At 49.6% G+C, this 16482-nt stretch overlaps 1 protein-coding gene across 4 annotated transcripts in view; it reads left to right on the forward strand.

Annotated features, from left to right (window-relative positions):
- The window catches only part of ANP32A (acidic nuclear phosphoprotein 32 family member A), an 81164-nt gene that overhangs the window by 62856 nt on the left and 1826 nt on the right, over positions 1-16482 (forward strand). For all 4 annotated transcript variants that reach the window (XM_066272548.1, XM_066272547.1, XM_066272545.1 and 1 more), the window contains exons 2-5: positions 10382-10531; positions 10806-10928; positions 13282-13480; positions 14651-14748. In XM_066272548.1, the coding sequence (XP_066128645.1) occupies positions 10382-10531; positions 10806-10928; positions 13282-13480; positions 14651-14748 (570 nt within the window). The remainder of the gene's footprint in view (positions 1-10381; positions 10532-10805; positions 10929-13281; positions 13481-14650; positions 14749-16482) is intronic.

The raw sequence follows: 16482 nt of genomic DNA on the forward strand, positions 1-16482 counted from the left end.
CTTAACTGCCTCCTGCTCTCCAGCCCTACTGGAGTGAGTGTGGAGGGAGGAAGGCCGAGTTCAAGCAGGGGGCTCTTTTCCTAACAGCTATTTTCTTTTTCTTCCTCTGTTTTCCTCTAGCTTCAAGGAGTTCACAATGGAGAGGCCTGTGACTTTGGAGTGGGCCCTAAGTTAGAACTGAGGCTGGCCCAAGGTTTGATTCCACAGTGGGCTAACTCTGACCTTGGGTGAATCACTGGGTTCGTCCAGTTGCCTGAGAAGCTGGATTGGATCCACAGGTTCCCCTGAAGTGGCAATGATGGGGTCTCTTACTCTTCTCAAGCTTTTTTAAAAAGCCAGTTGGAAATTCAGCAGATGCTTAATAGTCGGGTATGGAAATTGTCTTGATCTCTGAGTCTGAATGGTGTGGTATCTTCTTAGGTGGGTTATGGTGATGGGCTGGGTAGACAGAGGCTTTGACCACGCCAGCTCACGGACTGCTGACTAGTAAAACTGAGAAAACGAATTAACTTTAGTTTTGCAGGCCCTTCTTCCACTCAGGGTCCACACCACACCCGCGGCAGAGACTTTGGCTTGTGCCTCCTTTTCAGACTCTGCTGACCCAAGGACTCTGGTGGATCCTCTACAGTAGACAGCCCCAGCTGTCCACACGTGGTCTCAGTCCAGCCAGGTTTAAATCCTTGAATCTGGTTTGTTTAAGAGCCAGAATCAGCTGTTATCATCAGTCATCTTGGACAGAGGGCCCAGGAAGCCATTTTCAAAAATAACATTTTTATTGCCTGTCTGGGTTGCTCGGTTGGTTAGTGTCTTCTGGATAGCCGTGGTTACAGCTTTGATCCCCAGTTAGGGTACACGTAAGAATCCACTAATGAATGCATAGATAAGTAGAGCAAGTAATCAATGTTTCTCTCTTTTTCCCCCCTTCCTCTCTTTCTAAAATCAACTAATAAAAAATTATAAAATATATTTTTGTTGATTTACCCAAGAGAGAATTTGGTGGGACACTTTGCCCACCTTCCTCTTTCCCCTCCTCTAGCTTGAGTGGCCTGTGTTTACTGAAGCCAGCCCCTCTGGACAGAGCACCAGGGGGACACCGAGACCTCAGACCTCAGCAAGACTGTGTCTGGAGGAGAGGCAGCAGGAATAAAGACCACCAGATGTCCTATGGCTAAGCTGTCGGAAGGGCCCTGGTGGACAGGGACAGTTTCCCTGGAACAAATAGGGTCGGACGGAGTAAATGAGATGATGCCTGGGGGTGCACTTTGTAAACCGTAGCCTGGAGAAGAAATGCTGAGTGGTGTCCCCGTGTTTACTGCAGTCCCAGGGCCCAGCAGAGGGGTGAGGCAGGAACAGACTACTCTCAGAGGAGGCACACTGGGCTTGGTCAGGAGCATTGATGGTTGGGGGACTGGAAATCCTCCTCTGGATTTGCACTTGATCCCCATGGCTATTAAAGGCTTTGGGACAGGGAGAGATGGGACATGACGTGACATGATCAAACCAGTGTTTTAGAAAGATTGACCAGGATTTACACACCCCCACCTCCCTCCCTAGGCCTTCCTCTTCAGTCTCCTCACGGCTTTTCTGTTGCACAGGCCAGTGCTGTGGCCCTTAATGAGGTCATTGTGGACGGTGTGGGGGTTTTATGAACTGCAGGGTTGTTGAGCAGGGAATAGGACCCTGCCTGTGGAGGTGCCTGCCCCTGCAGCCTTGTGAGATGGCAGACATCACACTGGAGGAGGCCGACTTCTACATTTGGAGCCCAATACCCTAGACCTCTGAGGGTTGTTTTTGTGATCCAAGTGTGTTTGAAGAGACTACATGATTGATTTTCACACTTCAGTAATTATCAGGATAATTACCCAGTGTCCTGCATTTCCTTTCTGGCATCCTCTAATGATGAATCCTGGGTTTCTTTAGCCCATGAAATTTCCCACCTACTTTTGGGGAACAGTGACTGAGATTGGGTATGAGTGGGACTAAAAGTGTGAACCACAGAATTTTGGGACCAGAGGAATCACATCTCTACTCAGGCTTCATTGTTCAGTATGTTTACGGGGCTGGCAGAAGCCCAGAGAGTGGACATGACTACCCTCAAGGCACACAGCAAGTCAGTGGCAAACTGGGCACCAGAGTCCAGGTCAGACTCCCTGGTGAGTACCCTCTGAACTGCACCTCTGTGCCCCTTCTCCCCCTTTCTCTCTGGTCACCATTCCCACGCCACCTGCTGGGACAGGTGTCTTCACTGGACTGTGCTTGCTTCCAATCCCTGCTTCTGCAGTCCTGCCAGCACCTACTAAAAGTAGGAAGGGACAGCTATTTAGGAGATTGCAGCCTCATCTCCCTCTCCGAACTGCTCTCCACTTCCTGCCTCCCAAACAGCCTTCTGGGCCAGTTTTCTCCTGCTCTGGGAATACTTTACTTCGCATGCTCTTAAATCAGGCAGTGCCAGGGCAGGGCTGGGCAGTCAGGGAAAGCTTCCTGTAGGAGGTGGAACTGACAAGTCGTTGAAGTTGAGTAGACTGGCCGGAATGAGGTTTAAGGGGAGGAAAGCAAAGGCATCAATCACATCAGGGAGGGGCCCCAGCTTTGTTAAAGTTCACAAGCTAAACAGGCTCATTGGACCAGGCCCAAAGCCCAGGACCTACACCTTCCCAGGCGGGTGATCTTGGGGTACTTACTGCCCTGAGCCTGTCATTCCGGCTGGAGGAAGCATCTGTAGTGGAACTGCTCCTCCGTCTTGGTGAGACAGACACCAAGTTCCCCCCACAGCCGCCAGAGGAGGTGGGAAGCTGGTTCCAGGCATGGAGGGAGCCAGTCACAGGGTTTATGTTAATACCAGCCCTCCCCCAGCCTGCCAGCAGCCTATTACCCTGGCTAGCCGACAGCATAATTACTGCTGCTGCAGCGCGCCTCGGCTTGCGTTCCATGGTTCCCTAAAATAATAAGGATGGCGTCACCCACTTCCCGCGGCCATGTGCTCCCACCCGTGCCTCCCGAGCGCTATTGTAGGAAACAAACAAAATCCAGACACTCAGATGCTTTCTTTTCTTGGACAGTGTTTCTTTTAATTTTTTTTATTTTAAAGTCCCTAAGGGGACTCTGCCCCTTAGGTAAGATTTTACAAGATCTTTAAGAGGTGTGGACACTTGAATCTTGGCTACCTACCATTGGGGCTTCAGACTAGCCTCCCGTTAGTAGAAACTAGAAGCTACATGGATGATTCCAGGGTCTTCCACTGGGGACTGATTCTGGTCAGAGCAGCAGTACAGTGTGCGTGGTGTGGCAGAAGAATCAGCCAGCCAGGGTGTCTGGGCTCCAGGCCAGCTCTGGACCTTGCTTCTTCCTTTGGACAAAGGGGGCTAAACTAGACCAGCATTTTGCAAACTGTGGGTCATGCTAAAAAAAATTTTTTTAATGTAATATAAAGACTAATTTTAGCCCTGGCCGGTGGCTCAGCGGTAGAGCATCGGCCTAGTGTGTGGAGGACCCGGGTTCGATTCCCGGCCAGGGCACACAGGAGAAGCGCCCATTTGCTTCTCCACCCCTCCGCCGCGCTTTCCTCTCTGTCTCTCTCTTCCCCTCCCGCAGCCGAGGCTCCATTGGAGCAAAGATGGCCCGGGCGCTGGGGATGGCTCTGTGGCCTCTGCCCCAGGCGCTAGAGTGGCTCTGGTCGCAACATGGCGATGCCCAGGATGGGCAGAGCATCGCCCCCTGGTGGACAGAGCGTCGCCCCTGGTGGGCATGCCGGGTGGATCCCGGTCGGGCGCATGCGGGAGTCTGTCTGACTGTCTCTCCCTGTTTCCAGCTTCAGAAAAATGAAAAAAAAAAAAAAAGAAAAAAAAAAAAAGACTAATTTTAACAGGGTAACTTTTGTTCAGGGTGTTTGTCTGTACTCACACAAAAACATGTATACTGAGTCAAGGTGTAAATGTATTTTTTACTGTGGGTTGTGGTCAGAAAGCCACTGATCTAGATGATCCCTAAGGCCTCTCTAGCTTTCGAAATGTCTGACTTTTCTCCCAGAGCCTGACTTTTCCCTGTGGAAACTCACTGATTTTTGCAGGTTTTGTCACACTGTGAAGCAAAACTAGATTTTATGGTTAAAATGACAAAATCACAAGCATTTATCACTCTAATCGAACACCGTTGGGAAGAAGCCCATTTCCCCTCTGCCTTGTTGTCTCACAGTCTGGCCTTATAGCTAGAAATCTGCAACAGGGATGGCCCATTTAAACGCTGACCTATTTAAAACCCATGAGCACCAAAAAAACACAGGGTCAATTTGATTTGAGTCTTTTCTGTGCAAGGCTGGAACCTGAAAACTAAGTTGGTCAGGGACTGACAAGGTTGAAACCAAAGCTACAAATGTTTATTGAATTCGTGCTCAGTGAAAAAAGAAAATCATGGGTTGAGGTTAGTGGGGGGCGGGGGTCATAATAAGGTGTGGATATAAAATCAAGAGGGTTGTGTTTGGGGTACACCATCTGAGTTCTCCAAAATGTTCAGAGGCCTCTTATTTTCCATGAGGAAGCCTTGCAAACAGCAGAGGTGATTCCGATGTGCTGGCCTGCCTTTGTTCGCATTCTTGTATCTTGACGGGACACAGCAGTAAAGGTGACTATTGATCAAGGGGAAAGAAAGTAGCTTTTTCCAAAGCTAGATGCCCTCAGTACATTATTTTGTTTAATCCAACCCAAGGTGATACGCTCTCTTGTCACTGGAGGAAGCTCAGGAGAGGTGAGTTGAGGTAGCAAGTAAAGAATGTGGATTTGAGCCAGGTCTGTCCTGACTCCAGAGCCTGCCTTCTGTCCACCTCTCCACCTTGCCCGAGGATGTGCTGGGAAAATAAAGAGCATTCTCACTGGAGCTTCCTTCTCTCTGGTTCTGGCCTTCAGAGGGCTCTGTTTTAGGTCCAAGCTGTCCATTTAAAATCAGGGCCAGCTTCATGGGCTTGTGACCTGTGCTTGGGTTTAATGCTCTGTCGCTGTCTTGGAATTCTTAATAATTTTTGAGCAAGAGCTCTCAGGTTTTCCTTTTGCCTTGGGTCCTCCAAATTATATGGCCAGTCCTGGCTTTCATATGATGTATCTCCTTTCTTGGTCTTTCTAGGTCCCTTAGTATGCCCATTCTCACTGGGGTGGAGGCATTTGAGGGCCTACCACCTGGAACAACAAACTAGTTGTTTGCCAGCTGTTTGTCTCCTCCTAGCCAGCCACTGTACCTCTTGCTCACGGTCACTTCCATGTCCCCTCAGCATTTGCCCAAGTGAACAATGTCACGGGTACCCTGTCTGGAGAGAGGGGTTTCTTACAGGCAGAGAGCATTGGGTTGGGTCAGGAGGAGCCTGCACAGCCTGCCTCCTCAGGGCATATGCTTGTCTCAGGATACAAGACAAACCGAAAAACATTGCTGCCATTGTTTATAGAAGGTAGGGTACATTCAACTTGTCTTGGACCAGTTATATTGTAAGTTTCATGATGGTTTGACTTACTCTTTATGCCCTGGACCTAGTGTTGTGCCTGGCATGATAGACAGAACATTTGTTAAGCAGTTGCTCTAGTGTTCACTCCCTGCTAGGCTGATTATAGAGAAGGACAGTCCCTGACCTCTAGGAGAATCGGATGCTTAATACATGATTAAATGTTTCATGCAGCAGCTGCCCTTGGTGCCCTGGGGTGCACAGAGCTGGGCTCAGGGGAAGGCCTTCTGGGGAGGGGGGCCTTGTAGTGCATGGATACGAGGCAGGTGGCAGTGAGATTGGAGGAAGTGATGGGAGCTTGAGAGTGGAGGACCTCTTAGTTTAGTTTAGGAACTTGAATCCCCCCTCCTCCCAGGTGGCAGGAAGCCAAGCATGTTTTCTAGGCTGGGGGTTGCATTTTATAGGTTAAACAGATATCTCCTTTCTGCAGGGTCAGAACCTAAGTTCTTGATAGAGTCAGGGTTCATTCAGCGAGCCAGCTGGGTCCTTGGCCTCTCTCTGGTCGAGACCTATTCCCAGTAGTCCAATGCCCGCACTGTCAGAGGAAGAAGAGCAGGCTTAGAGTGACATATATGACTGTGACCAGGATTGCAGTGTTGGGAACACAGAGGAATGGTCACATTGGAGTTATCTGTAAGGACATGATTTCACAGTTTAGAAACAACCAGTGGATTGTTCCTCCGAGTAATAATGTGTTCATGTTTATTGTGAGCCTTTCAGCTCCCATTGGTGAGAAATGACTGCTGTGTTCTTGCTTTCGGGACAAGTTTTTCTGGAAATACCAGAGCCAGGTGGTCTGACTTCTAGGGAACTTCACATCTCTTTGGGACTGGGTATAGGTATTCAGGCTGCTCTGGGGTGTTTGAAGAGCTCCTTGTACAAGCAGTGCCATCCCGGTTGTTGGACTAGAGAGAGAGAACCACATGCGGATATTTTTAAATGGCCAGTGGAATTGGGAGAGAGTCTAAACCCAAAGTACAAATTTCCAGTTTAATTTTAACTTTGCACTTAGCTCACACCCAGGATTTGGCAGGGGTAAATGGGCCTTAAATTTCTTTTTCTTTTTTTAAGCACAAAACTCCCTTAATGTCAAAGGGATGTTCACATGGAAGGGTTTAGAGTATGGTCACCAACCAGAGATAGATAGATAGATAGATAGATAGATAGATAGATAGATAGATAGATAGATAGATAGATGATAGATAGATAGATAGAAGTGGGTTGGAATTGCAGCAGTTCAGAGTGATTTAAGAAACCCTGGGGAGGGTTAAAGGTTTTGAAACATGGTAGCCTATCCCTCTTAGGAGCTCTGAGAAAGTGTGGCCCTAGTAGTGGCAGGGGGGGTAGGTGGAGTGACTTTGGCTGTTGGGCTGGTGTCTTTTTTTTTTCCTGTTTGGTCTATTTCAGACACTTTACAGGCAGCTCACCTGCCATCCCCACTGTAACATATCACCCTACAAAGAAGTAGGTTTCCCCAGTGTGATTTGGGCTTTTTGGTAACATTGGTAACCTGGGGTCTAAGCCTGGATCATGCCCCTCCTCTTTGATCTCACTCCAAACAGTGCTGAAACCTCCTCCAGGAAGGAAATACAGAAACGGGGGGGAGGGGGGGTCCGGGAGGCCCCACAGACCTGGTCCTCCTCCAGACACCACAGGCTCACCTTCCCAGCGACTGGAAGCAGCCTCTTGCTCCTTGGGAGATTGGGGTCCCCCAGACCCTCCATAGGTCTGTGCTCCCTGACTTAGGCTTCTTCTGGGTGAAAGGCTGGGTTGGGTTTTGTGCTTTGGTTACTGAGGAAATGTAACTAGGGTGGGGACTAGTGGGAGTGGCCCCCACCCGCCTGGTGGATCAGTTAAAAGAGGGACTAAAGGGTAGAATTAATTCCCATCAGGGGAGCTTGTGCCCTACATTTAGGAAGCTCAGGAACCATCAGGAGCTAACACTGACCACCTTGGTTCGGTAAACACCCTCCTGGGACCACTCCTGGCACTGTAGGAGGGGAGGGTGGTACTGATGTGGCAGTCAGATGGCAGAACGCCCCGTGGAACCATTGTGAGGATTAAATAAGCTACTGTGGGTGAAGCACTTAGTGTGCCCAGCGCTCAGGAAAGATCCCATGGGTATTACTAATAAAACAGTCTTGGGTGTTACTTGCATGTTGGTCCTGAGAGGAGTGGCCACCAGTTTGGGTGTGGTGCTGGAACTGGAACCTCTGTCTGTAGAATTCCCAGGGAACATTGTGCTGCTCCGGGAAAGAGATGGACTTCCGGGAGGAATTCCCTTGGCTCTCCAGCGCTACCTCCCCCAATCTCTGGGGCCTTCTCCTTGACACATGGTCGTGAGAGAAGAAGCCCTTGACCCGGTTGGAAAAACTGCATGTTTGAAAGCATTGGTGGTGGATTGGCTTTCTTTGGTGGAGCTTAAAGAAGTCCCAGGGGCTTCCAAGAAAGTAGTAACTAAAGAAGACGGTGGGCCTTGTGACTAGTGTTGACTGCATACTGAAGGGAGGGGTCCTCCCCCATCCCCCAGTCCGATTGATCTCCCTCAGTCTGCTTTGCTCCCCTGAGGCCTGGCTTCCTGGTTCTACACTGATTTCCTGCCCTAGGGTAGGCTTTATTCCCAGGCATTTTTGCCACTGACCTTGAGAAGTTGACTTGACTTGGACATCTGACCTCTCCTGGGGACTGAGAGAGTGGGAAAGGACAGGAAAGGCCCAAGGAAAGGTGGACTTTGATGCCAGTGCCAAGGCCCAGAACCTCCTAGCTATGACAGATTAATGCCCTGCCTGGCTTTGCTCCTCCTTGCCAATCCCCACTATCCTGGGCTAACGAGTGCTTGGTCCTAGGTGAGCCCTGAGCTGCTCTGTGGCAAGGGTGGATCAAGGAGGGATACTGCAGGCTTGCTGTGGGTTCTGTTCCCCTGAGTGGCATTTGACCCTGAGATGCCCCAGTAGGAGGGATACCTGAAGAACTGTGGCAAGACAGCTACCCTGGGCCCTGCAGGAAAAAGCTTTTAGCAAATTGGCCTGCTGTGTGGAAGGGTGTGAGCAGTCCTGGACTGGAACCTGGTTAGAAGGCCCATCTGCTTATTCTTAGAAGAAAACGACTTAGGGCAGTGGTCCCCAACCTTTTTTGGGCCACGGACCAGTTTAATGTCAGAAAATATTTTCAATGACCGGCCTTTAGGGTGGGACGGATAAATGTATCACGTGACCAAGACAAGCGACAAGAGTGAGTCTTAGATGGATGTAACAGAGGGAATCTGGTCATTTCTTAAAAATAAAACATCGTTCAGACTTAACTATAAATAAAACGGAAATAATGTAAGTTATTTATTCTTCCTCTGCGGACAGGTACCAAATGCATGTTTGAAAGCATTGGTGGTGGATTGTTTGAAAGCATTGGTGGGTCCGCAGCCCAGGGGTTGGGGACCACTGCCTTAGAGGGGCAGGAATGACCCTTCAGACAATGTGGGGACTACTAGTGAGAAAGACTTGCCTGTACAGTGTGGCCTGTGGGCAGAAGTCCCAGCGATCAGCATATCCAGGCAGCAGCAGCACACATTTCTGGGAGACTGCAGGGAGCAGGTAGGGGACGCTGTGTCAGGCCTCAGTAGTCAGGAGGGATCTTCTTTAAGGTGCCTGCCTCCAGACTGCTCAGAGATGGGAGTGGGTGACTCTGGATGCCCAGAGGGCTAGCACCTTAGCCTCCCTGGTTGACTCGCTGGGTCGGTAAAGGCCTGAGACATGGTTACTCCTCCTCAGCCTGTGTCCCTGCCGTCAGTACTGAAGCCTGGCACCTCACCTTCAGCCAAGTCCACCTCTGACGAACTAATGAAAGGATAGCTTTTTATCAGTTCTTTCTGTCTCATTAGAAATAAAGGTTTTAGGGCCCAAGAGAGAAGAGAAGAAAGGAGAATCTAAGAACTCTAGCAGAATGAAACTGCCTCCAGTTTGGCAGGGGACAGCCACAGAGGTTCCTCCAAAGCCCAACTTTTGGACTTTACCAATCTCAGTATTTCATGATGGGTCCATCCTGGTTTGTGGATTTTCATTTTGTCCTACAACTACTCAAATCCTGAAGGGCGAAGTCTAGAGTGTGGTGTGAGATGGCAGCTTACACGTGTCTCTTCACACTTACATTGATTAAAACTAAAAAGTTTAAAACCGTCTCACCAGCCACATTGTAGATACGCAGAGGCTACACACAGCTAGTGCTCCCCTCTTGGACAGTGCAGAGGTTTTCATTGTCACAGGAAGTTCTATGGGACAGAATTGGTCTATGAATAGAGAGTTGGAGGAGCCCCTAGTTGTCTGTCCCTTCCCTGGGATAGGCCAAGCAGTGACCATGGTGACAAATTCCAGGCCAGGTGCGCAGATCTGACTGGTGACAAGAGCAGTGTACAAGTAAGCAAGGGGGTGTGCCAGCAGGAAGGTCACAGACACGGGGAGGTGAAGGGAGCACATGGACTGAGGATGGAAGCAGGGAGGTTAGCCTCCGGATGGGGTCAGGCTGGGGCTATGATGGCAGTGGGGTGAGGCTCAGGTCCCCGACAACATGAGAATTAGAATCCAGAGGCTGTGGCATTTCATGGTAGGTCTGGAATGAGACCACCAACCTTGCCAGTGGCAGCTGGGCTTACTGAGTTCGTGGTCTGCAGTTCAGCCACGCCTCCTGTCTGGAGCGGCCCCTGGTTCTGCCGCTCTGCTCCCCTCAGTCTGACACCCCAGGCAGAAAGACCAGGGTGGGCACGTGCAGTGCGATGCTGCACAAGTGTTGTTTTCGGTGTGTGATGGACCACTCCGGGGTTTGTCTCCCCGTCCTCCAAGGAGGCCGGCCACCCTTCCCCTGCCTCAGCCCCTCTCCTTGCCTCCATTCACACAGTCCTTCCCTTTCCAGGTGAAAGAGCTTGTCCTGGACAACTGTCGGTCTAATGAAGGCAAAATTGAAGGCCTCACAGATGAATTTGAAGAACTGGAGTTCTTAAGTACAATCAACGTAGGCCTCACCTCAGTCGCAAACTTACCAAAGTTAAACAAACTTAAGAAGGTAAATAGAGTACAGGAGAAAGGGGTGTGTGAGAGACAAACAAGGTGAATAGAGCACAGGAGGAAGGGGTGTGGGTGGTGGGGGGGAGGAAGGGTCATCACTTCGTGTTGGAGGAGCGTAATTGAAGGTGGAACCAGACACCCGCCCCAACGTGCCCGAAGATTTCCGAGACTACTTTCCCTTCCCCGCTGTCTGTGGAGAGCTGGAGGCTCTCTGAGCTTAGCGCCTTCGTTTTAAAAGCTGTTTCTACTTGTTCTCTCCCTGCCTTGTTTAGCTTGAACTAAGCGATAACAGAATCTCAGGGGGCCTGGAAGTATTGGCAGAAAAGTGTCCGAACCTCACGCATCTAAATTTAAGTGGCAACAAAATTAAAGACCTCAGCACAATAGAGCCACTGGTGAGTCACTTGGGTCCTTCCCTCGGTCCACAGGGTGGAGAAGGGAGACGGGAGGGGTTGATGTCAGGGAATACTACATTTTAGTTTGTATATTTTTTTCCACTTATTTTACTTTTTTGACTTCATTTAACTCTCACTGTGTACTGTGGAATAGAGTTTGAGCAACTGTTACAGCTTCATCCAGAGAAACTGAGACCTAGAGAAGTTAAGTAACGTGGCCACGGTCACTCAGCCAGACCGGCAGTCAGGGTGAAGAGAGGGGGTGGACTCTGGTCTCAATTTCTGGCCCAGTGCTTTTCCTCATGCAGGGTCTGCCTCGCTCTGGAAACTGGAACTCTGGTTTCTTCCGGGTTCAGGTTCCTTATCTCTGTGGAGCGAGGATCCATCCAGGAATTAAGCTGACCCTGGAGGTGGCCAACCTGTTTTCTCCTTGGGTCACAGGCCTGAGGCTGATGCCTCTGGAAGGTGAGAGGTGGACTGGCCCCAGCACAAGCCCCTGATGTCAGAGAACTGTGGTCTGCTGTCCTCCTGGAGTTGAATATACCCCAGACCACACGGTTTACTTTCCAGGAGGGGGCAAGTCATGGACGGGTCTTGGGCAGAGTAACCATTTCTCCTGTATTAACTGTATTCGCTTGATTTTTAGGAGTACAGCTGGAATTTGTATCACTGATTTAGTAACAGGTTTTTTTGAAAGATATAAATACTACCACATGAAATAAACACACTTATTGTAAATAACACACCTAAGAATCACTTCACAGGCCACGCATCTTAGACTCAGGGAAAGGCCCTGAGGATCTTTTGCCAAGTTTGCCACTTTCTTGGGTTTAAGGGTAGAGGTTGGGGCATTCCTCAGTTTGCGTTTGTAGGTTTGTTGTCCAGAAAGCATTCTTTGCCCTTCATGGACACCTGAGGGCTGCTGGACGGGCCAGGTGAGAGAACAGGAAGCTGCCATTCTTCCCGTGTCTGTGGCATGGGGGCAACCACTAGACTCGCTCCCTTAGAATTTCTTTTCAGGCCTTCTGCCAGTCTTCAGGAGGAAGCAGAACATTTTGATAGACCTTAAAATTGGAACTTTGTTACAAACAATGGTCTATATGTGATGGTCTGTGTGTATGTTTGGGAGGGGAGGGGCTGAGCGCATAAAACACTGAGTCAGTCCCATTAGAGAGCAGATTGAACTGGTCACCATTAGAAATCAGATATAGGCCGACAGATACACACCCCCTGCTCCTCCCACCCAGGCCACACATTTTTGTAGGTTCCTCTTCCCTGGTTCTCAGTGTGACTGATGTGTTAAACTCTCCTCTGAAGGTTGGGGACCTGCTTTAGTTAGGGGTACTAGCCCACCCACCCCAACCACAGCCCAGATTCCCTCCCTGCTCTTGACCTTCTGCTGAGAATGACCAGGTCTCTATCACAAGCTCTTGAAAGATTAACCTAGTTACTGACATTGTCCCTGAGGGACAGTGGCTTTAGTTGCCAGTTAGGCCTGGCCCCGCTGGAACAGGGACTCAGCCTGGGACACAGTGTTCTTGTACCTGTGCCTTGAAGACATGTCATGTGCAGCTCTGTTTCTTACTAGCTGTGTGGCCCTTTCACTTCCTGGGCCTCAGCTTCTCCTCACTTCCTGGGCCTCAGACAGCAAACAGGAATAATATGGGCCAGAGCTGTCTAAGATAAAATGGTGACAAAGCATATGTGTTAAGTACCACGACGAGATCTGAATGCTCCATTAGTTTTTCTCTTGTCCTTTGTGACAGGCAGGGTTGCAGGAGTAAGCACAGGTCTGAAGCTGGGCTGCCCGATCAAACCCCAGTCCTCCTCGCTCTACTTCCTCGCCTGTAATACGAACAAATAATTATTTCTATCTTATGGGGTTCTGCAGACAAGTTGAGTAAATACAAAGTGCTGTGTTGACTGCCACCATCATCATTATTATTATGCACAGAGGGAGTTAGTTTGTTGGCTCCTGTTGCCTCTTTAGTTTGCCTCTGGCCCCTTAGTCACAGGGGCAGGCAGCTCTTGTCTCATGTACCAAGAGAGAGTCCCACCTTCATTTCAAGCTGTACTTGCAGAATAAAAGTGTTGGAATTGGAAGAGATTTTTAAAGATAAAGTCCAACCCTTCATTTTCCAGGTGAAGTCACTGAGGCCCGTCCCCTGGGGGTGATGCCAGGGCAGACATAGTGGCTGAGAGGACCAGATCAGTTTCTTGACCAGCTGTGGCCAGAGCATGTCACACTGTCTCACTTCATCCCCACGTGCTTCCTCCCTCCCCTCCTGTCCCTTCCTCTCCTTGCCTACCTCCCAGAAGTGGCTCACCATTGACTTTATTTTTCTGCTTGCAGAAAATGTTAGAAAACCTCAAGTGGTTAGACCTTTTCGATTGTGAGGTAACCAACCTGAACGACTACCGAGAAATCGTGTTCAAGCTCCTCCCACAACTTACATATCTCGATGGTTATGACCGGGATGACAAGGAGGCCCCTGACTCCGACGCCGAGGGCTATGTAGAGGGCCTGGACGACGATGAGGAGGATGAAGATGGTGGGTGGCTGAGGGGACATGGGTGGACTAGATGTTACAAGGCCCACACTGGCCACTGAGGGGTATGGCTATTGACCTCTTTCCAAAGCTGTGGAGAAGACTAGGGCTTTCTGCTGTGATTATCAGTGTCTCTAATCTGTGTCGTTGGTTGACTCCCCTAAAAGAAGTGTTAGGAGCCCTGAGATCCCCTAACTATATAGTAATTCCTTAAAAACTATCTAGCTGACTGATATATTTCCCCCTTTCCAAAGTCCCACTGGGAATGAGATTCTACAGTGTCTCTCTAGAGTGACCTTAGGGATAGAGGAAGGTGGGATACGGTCTGAGGGTCCTCTTTTCCTGAGTGTCCAGTCGGGGCTGGAGAGGTGGTGAGGCCCTCTGGTGGCTGTAGACCACAGGCCAGGTCTTGGGGGTGTGGACTGGAGCCCCAGGGTCCTGGGAAATAGAGGCTGCAGGTAGCCCGTTGGGCTCCCTGGCAGTGAGGTGAGCAGCCAGAGTTGCAGGAAAGAAAAGACACCCCCTCTTACCTTCCCACATCACCAGCACAGTGAGGCTGTTTTGCAGGTCTTCATGACCAGAGTCAAGTTGAGAACGGAGACACTTGCCCAACTGATTCAGACGTAAAAGTTTTCCATCGCTTGTTAGATGGGTGTATTTTGCAAGATATTCATGCACCTTGTTTGCATTAGTTTGTCACATCTTGTGATACAACTGAAAGGACTGGGACTGGGAGTCTTGAGACCAGGTTTCTAGGTACAGACTAATTTTGGTATGTGACCTTGAACAGACACTTCTCCCCTCTGCCTCAGATTTCTCCCCTTTAAAGCCAGGGGTTTGGCTAGATGCTCTTTCTAACTGAACAGGATTCTTAGCTTTCCTGGGCTCTGTAACTTGTTCCTCTGATCCAGCAATTTCTCTGATTTCAACATCCACAAAAGATCTTTCATTTCTGTAAAGCTTGGGGAGGAGGGCTTACCACTTGGACCCACTTTAGGATGTGTTTGGTCACCTTAGGGCATCGAGATTTGAGGCCTGGTTAGGGTATGAGGGTCATGGGCCCTACACTGAGAACCACACCACCCCTGCAGGCCCATCAGCCTGGGGCCTGTGCTATGCAAGTTAGAAGCTAGCTCACCATCATTCCGATCTTATACCCATTTCTACTCACAGAGGAAGAGTATGATGAGGATGCTCAGGTAGTGGAAGACGAGGAGGATGAGGAAGAAGAGGAGGAAGGAGAAGAAGAAGATGTGAGTGGAGAGGAAGAGGTAAGCGGTGGGCTGGGTGGGGGTGCCATCTCCCTGAATTCCTCTTGCTACCTCCATGTCAACCCTACTGAACGCTCTGTGACCAGCCTTGGGCAGCCCGGGGCCCCGGCTGGGGAAATGAGTCCATTTCAGGGCCCTTTATTGGGCTGCTTTGGGAGAGGCCAGACTGGCAGCAAACTCTATGAGGTTGGATTAGGAGAGGGTAAGGGGATTCTGGGGACAGGAAGAGAGAGTGTGCTCATCTGCTGCGGTAAGCCCTGCTGTTTTTTCTGTGTGAGAATTAGTTCTTACTGCATGCAGGTCCTTGTTTTCTGCCCTTTTGTATTCATATTTTAATTAACCGAGCACTAACAGTGTACTAGGGGCAATCCAAGACTGCTTTAAACTGATGGGCGTAGAAGACACTGCTGGATCCCAAATCAGAGAGACAGCTGTCTCGTGCCATTTTCCTAACACATTGGCTGGTTCTTAGTTTTTTTTTGTAAAGTCTTTGATGTGTCTGTGAGTGGCAGTATAGCACAGAGATTAGCTGTGTGTCCCTGGAAAAATTTCTTGACGTTTTTAGCATGTGTTTCTTCATCTGTGAAATAGGCTTCTGGATTGTGAGGATCATCTGACTTGATTGTCAAGAGGATAAACTGATTTATAAGTAAAATGCTTAAGGACAGTGTCTGATAAAAAGGGTGTTTGACCACTGGCTGTGTTGGGCTTTGCAGCCTTCCTTCCCAGGGTGCTAGGTTTTGTGTCTGGGTGTTCTGAATTTCTGCAGCAGTCATTTTCCATGATTTGCTCAGAATTCTCCATCAGCACTTGCTGACTTAGAGAGGTTTAAAATGATCACAGCATGGGCAAGGCACCTAGCTTCTCCCTGTTGTCTGTCTCGAGTGTGCAGACACTGGCCTGCCACGCCCACAGGCTTGGGCAGGATCCCAGTCTAGGCCCGGGAGAGGCAGGCAGCTCCAGGTGAGAGAAGAGCTGGTGAGAGAGGCAAGGTTCCTGCCTGGTCTGCAGTGGGGCTTCTCTCTCCCTGGGGGCGGCTGCTAGGCTCACCTCTGAAGACTTAGGAAAACAGGTCCCTCTAGGACAGGGCAGAAAGTCTTGTTGACGAAGGGATTTTCATCTTGCTCTTCTGTCACGAGCTGTAGTGTGCAGTGTTGGGGGGGCGGGGTGTGTGTATAATCTCATTGACCATCTGCAGATTTCCAGCTTCCAGTAAAGGAGAGCTTATACACATCTATACACAAAGAAGGAGTTTTGGCAAACAGACTGATTAAGAAACTCTTTCGTGACATTATAAAAGGGTATTTCCCTCGACATAAAGAAGTCCATCACCAAGTTCTTTTTAAACAATGGTCTGCCTGGTACTTTAGGAACAGTGTTCAACATTCTGAGATTCAACTGACAGGTAACATCAGGGGCAGCATGAAGTAAGGATCCTGTGTTGAGAATGAACCTCACACATTCTGCTGGATCTCTAGAATCTGGGATGATGTCCTTGGGGGTCCTTGAATTTATCCTTCCCTCCAAGTGGTCCAAGTTTGCAGGCTGGGTACGGTGAGGTTGGACTTACCCCCAGAATCTTGTTTGCTGAAACGAGTCTTCCCTTGAAGCTGACACTAGATTGAGAACGGTGGAAGGATGGCCCTGACATGTTAGGGTTGGCTTAGGAACTTGTCTCCTAGGAGTAGCAGGTTAGAAAGCTGCCTGAGTTGTAGGCACTTCAGAGCAGGAGTT

Source organism: Saccopteryx bilineata, chromosome 4 (assembly GCF_036850765.1).
Source record: "Saccopteryx bilineata isolate mSacBil1 chromosome 4, mSacBil1_pri_phased_curated, whole genome shotgun sequence".
NCBI classification, from domain to species: domain Eukaryota; kingdom Metazoa; phylum Chordata; class Mammalia; order Chiroptera; family Emballonuridae; genus Saccopteryx; species Saccopteryx bilineata.